This window comes from Camellia sinensis, chromosome 13 (genome assembly GCF_055761805.1).
Source record: "Camellia sinensis isolate YWXY chromosome 13, ASM5576180v1, whole genome shotgun sequence".
In the NCBI taxonomy this organism is placed as follows: Eukaryota; Viridiplantae; Streptophyta; class Magnoliopsida; order Ericales; family Theaceae; genus Camellia; species Camellia sinensis.
In genome coordinates, this window is record NC_138973.1 from 129,592,496 (window position 1) to 129,597,510 (window position 5,015).

At 38.3% G+C, this 5,015-nt stretch overlaps 1 protein-coding gene across 1 annotated transcript; it reads left to right on the top strand.

Moving 5' to 3' along the window:
• The first annotated feature begins 947 nt into the window (after nucleotides 1-947).
• LOC145805709 (uncharacterized) lies at nucleotides 948-3,901 on the top strand. Its single transcript, XM_082900892.1, has 4 exons — nucleotides 948-1,172; nucleotides 1,808-2,855; nucleotides 3,021-3,266; nucleotides 3,384-3,901. The coding sequence occupies exons 1-4, from the start codon at nucleotides 948-950 to the stop codon at nucleotides 3,899-3,901; spliced, it is 2,037 nt and encodes a 678-aa protein (XP_082757018.1).
• The last annotated feature ends 1,114 nt before the right edge of the window (nucleotides 3,902-5,015 follow it).

Sequence of the window (5,015 nt, forward strand, 5' to 3'; positions counted from 1 at the left end):
TTTGGGGGTTTAGGGTTTCAGAATGTGAGAGAGAGAGAGAGAGAGAGAGAGAGAGAGAGAGAGAGAGACAGACAGACAGACAGAGTGTGTGTTTGTAAAAAGTGAGAAAGAAATGTGTTTGATCGATCCTTTAAATCTGTTGCCTCAACAGACCGTGTGAGTGAACTTTTCTTCGCTCGAGCGACCAACAAATTTTGAAGAGATCGCTTGAGACCGATACTTCCACCGCTCGAGTGGTAATTGTAAAGTCCCAGCAGTTTTGCAGAGCTACAGTACAAATATAAGGAGCATGAAATCTGCGCTCGAGTGACCACCTTATCGCTCGAGCGGTCTCGCCTGCAAAATGGCAAACTACTGGGAGCTATGAATCTTCATTCGAGTGACCGAATTTCTACTCGAGCGGTCCACCAAAAATGATTGTCACAACATGTTTTTGAGATTGAAGGGATTGAAGGGTCTGGGCTAGTAAAGGGAGCCCCAGGTTCATCCAATATAAGGTAAAAAAAAAAGAAAAAAAAGATACTGAGTGATTCTACTAAAATGAAAATTAATGAAAAGATGAAGTCGAGCAAGAAAAGGAGAAAGAAGCAAGAGGGACTGGATACAGGTTATGCCAAGTTAGCAAGAAGATATGGTCATAAGGGAGTTTCAATGCTCAAACCAGGTCCAACAGGTGCAATCTTTAGGGCAGCAGTGGCAGCAATTTCTTTGTCTATATAAACATGAAGTGGACACAGTAGAGATAGATATATTCTTAATGAAGCACAAGCATTAGTGCAAGTGGGGCAAATGTTGGGTATAAAGTTTAATGGGAAGGACGATGAGATTGTTAATAAAATTATGGATATGGAGGTGAAGGACATGGAAAGAATTATGAGGGAGTCTGGAGCAACAGCATAGAAGGGTATTGCTGGGTGGTTAAGGGTGTCAAAATGTTTCTTATGAAGATGATATCGTGGAATATTAGAGGACTAGGGAGGTTTGAAAAAAGAGGTAAAGTGAGAAAGGTATTAAAGGAAAGAAATTTTGATATTGCTATGCTTCAGGAAACTAAGAAAGCCTCTATTTTTGAAAAGGAAGTAAGATCAATGTGGTCAAGGAGCAAAATGGAGTTCCTAGCAGTAGATGCTGAAGGCTCAGCTGGTGGGCTATTGTGTATTTGGGATCCAGTGGTACTATAATTATCAGAGTGCTGTTGCAATAAAAGGTTCATATTGATATTAGGTACTATTTTTAACTCATTTGATTGTGTGATTTTAAATGTGTATGCTCCTAATGAGGTGGGTAGAAGTGGTGAGTTCTGGAACTATTTATTTAATCTTAAGAAGGAGTTTCCCAAACGTTGGTGTTTGGGTGGTGATTTTAATGAAATAAGGAACATAAGGGAAATGAGAGGGTGTTTTAGAAGGGATAGAAGGATGAAGGAGTTTAATAAGTTTATTGACAAGTGTGATATAATTGATGTACCACTATTAGGCAAGAAATTTACTTGGTGCAATGCAAGGGAGTAGGAGAAATGGAGTAGAATTGATAGGTTCTTGGTGAATTCAGAATGGGTGGAGAAGTTTAATTTGAAGTTGTGGGGTCTGCCTAGAATGATATCAGATTATTGCCCCTTATTACTTATGGAGGATGAAAGAGACTGGGGTCCTAGACTATTCAAGTTTCTTAATGCTTGGATGTTTCACCCAAAGTTCCTATCTTTCATAGAAAAAGTCTGGAATAAGTCAGTAGTGGAGGCTTGGGTTGGATTTGTGCGGTTTAGTAAATTGAAGGCTCTGAAAGTTACTCTAAAAAAGTGGAATAGAGAGGTTTTGGCAATATTACTCATAAATTGAAACAAGCTGAACTGGAGGTACATAATTTTGATCTATTGGCTAAGGAAAGGGATCTTGATGATGTTGAGAAAGAAAGAAGAAAAGAGGTCAGGGGAGATGCGTGGAGGCTAAATAGGATGACTAAGTGGGTTTGGTTGCAAAAATCCAGGCTAAACTGGTCTTTAAATGGGGACAAGAATACTAGGTTCTTCCATGTTATGGTTCAAAGTAGACAAAGCATAAATGAGATTAACTCAATTAAGATTGGTGATATAGTGCATGAGGTGCCTAGTGATGTTAAGATTAGGGTGTATAATCATTTCAAAAATTACTTCTCAAAATCATGGAAGTTAAAACCTAAGTTGGGTGGGAGTTTCAAATTAGTGAGGAGTAGTTTAGTGTTCAACCAACTTAAAAATGCATTCTCAGAAGAGGAGATTAGGGTTGCAGTGTTTGATTGTGATAGAAACAAAGCTCCTGGACCTGATGGCTTCAATATGGGCTATTTTCAGAAGTTTTGGAAGATTATGAAATATGGGGTGATTCAGTTTATGAATGAGTTCTATAGAAATTGCAGGTTGGTCATTGGGATTAATAGTGCTTTCAATACATTGATCCCAAAGAAGCTGAATCCACTTGGATTGTTTGATTATAGGCCAATTAGTCTGGTTGGATCACTGTATAAAATAGTTACTAAGGTTTTGGCTGGAAGATTAAAAGGTGTGTTACCAGAAGTTATTGGTAAGGCCCAATCAGCATTTTTGGAAGGAAGGAACATACTTGATGGAGTGCTAATAGCTAATGAGGTTGTTAATGGGTGGAAGAAAGCCAAAAAGAAAGGTGTGATCACTAAACTGGTTTTTGAAAAGGTCTATGATTCCATTAACTGGGATTTTCTTTTATCAATGATGTCAAATTTTGGCTTTGGTGCTAAGTGGAGTGCATGGATTGAAGAATATATTACAACAACTAAATTGTCTATCTTAGTTAATGGATCCCCAACTGAGGAGTTCAACCCACAAAGAGGCCTTAGGCAAGGTGATCCCTTATCACCATTTTTGTTCAATATAGTTGCTGAAGGACTCAATATCTTATTGTCCAGAGCATTTGAGTTGGGGCTTATCTAGGGAGTGAAGATTAGGGTGAATGGAACTAGAATAACACACTTGCAATTTGTTGATTATTCTATATTGTTTTGTGAAGCAAAGCATGATGAAGTGGTGAAATTGAAAAGGATCTTAAGATGTTTTGAAGTTTTGGCTGGCCTCAAGACTAGTTATCACAAGAGTGTAGTATGTGGGGTGGGTGTGCCTGAGGATACTCTGGTTGAATCTGCATCTAAACTCAATTGCAAAAATGATGGCCACCATCTCAAATATCTTGGTTTACCATTAGGAGCTAATTCAAGTAGGAAGCCAACTTGGAAACTTGTGTTGGATAGTGTGAAAAGTAAACTAGTAGGTTGGAAGAGAAGGTTTCTTTCCTTTGCAGGTAGGCATACATTGATAAAATCTATGTTGTCCTCTTTGCCAATTTATTATCTATCTTTATTTAATATGCTTGAAGGGGTGGCAAAAGAGATTGAAAAAATTCAAGCTTCATTTTTATGGGAAGGGTCTGACATGAGGAATAAAGTTTATTTAGTTAAATGGGCTAAGGTTACAAAAATAGTTGATCAAGGGAGCTTAAGCATCAGAAGAATTAGGGATGTAAATGCTTGTCGATTAATGAAGTGGTGGTTGAGGTTTGGGTGTGAAAGAGAGGCATTGTGGAGAAGAATTATTTGTAGTAGGTATAAGCTTGATATGGGTAGTTGGGTACCTTCTTTCAGCCCTAATAGCAATTATTCAAAAGTGTGGAATGGAATTGTTTCAGTTGCAGAACAGAGGCCTAGATTGTATAATTTGTATTTGAATAACTTTCAGCTTAGTGTTGGGGATGACGGTAGCATTAATTTTTGGAATGACATGTGGTGTGGATTCACATTGTTGAAAGATGAGTTTCCAAGTCTGTTTAGGCTTTCTGTGCAAAAGAATGTCTCTTTGAAATTGATGCAGGAAAAAAAAGGTTTATTAGGGGAGTGAGAGTTTCAGTTTAGAAGAGACTTGTATGAATGAGAATCCCAGGAGGTCTTCAGGTTATCTACCCTTATTGCAAATGCATTTGCTATTAGGAATAACTAGAATGACAAAGCCGTGTGGAGCCCTTCAACCTCTTGCTCAGGTGCTGTGGCCTTTGCTTGTAAAATCCAAGAGGATTCCCTTGGCCTAAGCTCAGTACTAGTAGGTTGGTATGGATCAAGAACATCCCTCAAAAAGTCCAATTTTTTGGATGGTTGGCATGGAAAAATAGGGTCAAGACTGTTGAGTATCTGTATAGAATTGAAGTCATTCAAGGTAATGAACCTGGCTTGTGCGTGTTTTGTAAGGCAGATAGTGAAACTCTAAATCATTTATTGATCTTTTGCCCTTTCTCCTGGCATGTTTGGATGGATGTTCTTAGATTGTGGGATGTCCAAAGAGCCTTGCCAGGTTCAGTTGAAGAGTTGCTGCATTGGTGGTCTGGGGGTTGTGTTAAGAAGAAGGAGAAACTGATCTGGTGTGTATCCCCTTCAGATGTGCTTTGGTCCTTGTGGAAGTTCAGGAATGATTGTATGTTCAAGGACTCTGCCCACATCTTGGTTGAAGTATTTGAATTAATCAAGATCAGAATAGCTATGTGGGTTAATCTAAAATTCAAAGCTTACCACTTCACAATAAATGATTATGTGTTTAACTTCAGGCATATCAGGGTATGTCTTGGGCATAGGGTGGTGGTGGCTGTATAGTTTGATGGCCTTTGGGTATGAATGTGGGTGTGGTCCCTTACTTTTGGGTTTACTATGTGTAGACATCCCATTTTTGACCGCTCTTAAGGCTTAGGCACCACACTTTGAACACTCGATGATGAAAAGTTACGCTGTACAATTGTTTTAATCTTCAGCAAAAGGCTTCAGTTTTGAGTTTCTAATCCCAATCTTACACCCCATTTTGACCAAAACTATTTTAGACCTTAAAACCATCTCTTTCAAAATATTTTTCCAAATGTTTCTATGATGTTCCGAGGCTCGCATTTCGTTTAAAATATTACACTTTTCAATAAATCGAGTAAGGACAAAGTGGAAATAAATGGAAGGGAGGTGAACTCTTTGAAAAATAT

Excerpts from the sequence above, each read along its gene's own strand:
- LOC145805709 (XM_082900892.1), top strand. The coding sequence starts at position 948 with ATGATATCGTGGAATATTAGAGGACTAGGGAGGTTTGAAAAAAGAGGT. Across the intron at positions 2,856-3,020 it reads ACAAAGAGGCCTTAGGCAAG|CAAAGCATGATGAAGTGGTG; the intron begins GTGATCCCTTAT and ends TGTTTTGTGAAG. Across the intron at positions 3,267-3,383 it reads TGTGTTGGATAGTGTGAAAA|GGGTGGCAAAAGAGATTGAA; the intron begins GTAAACTAGTAG and ends ATATGCTTGAAG.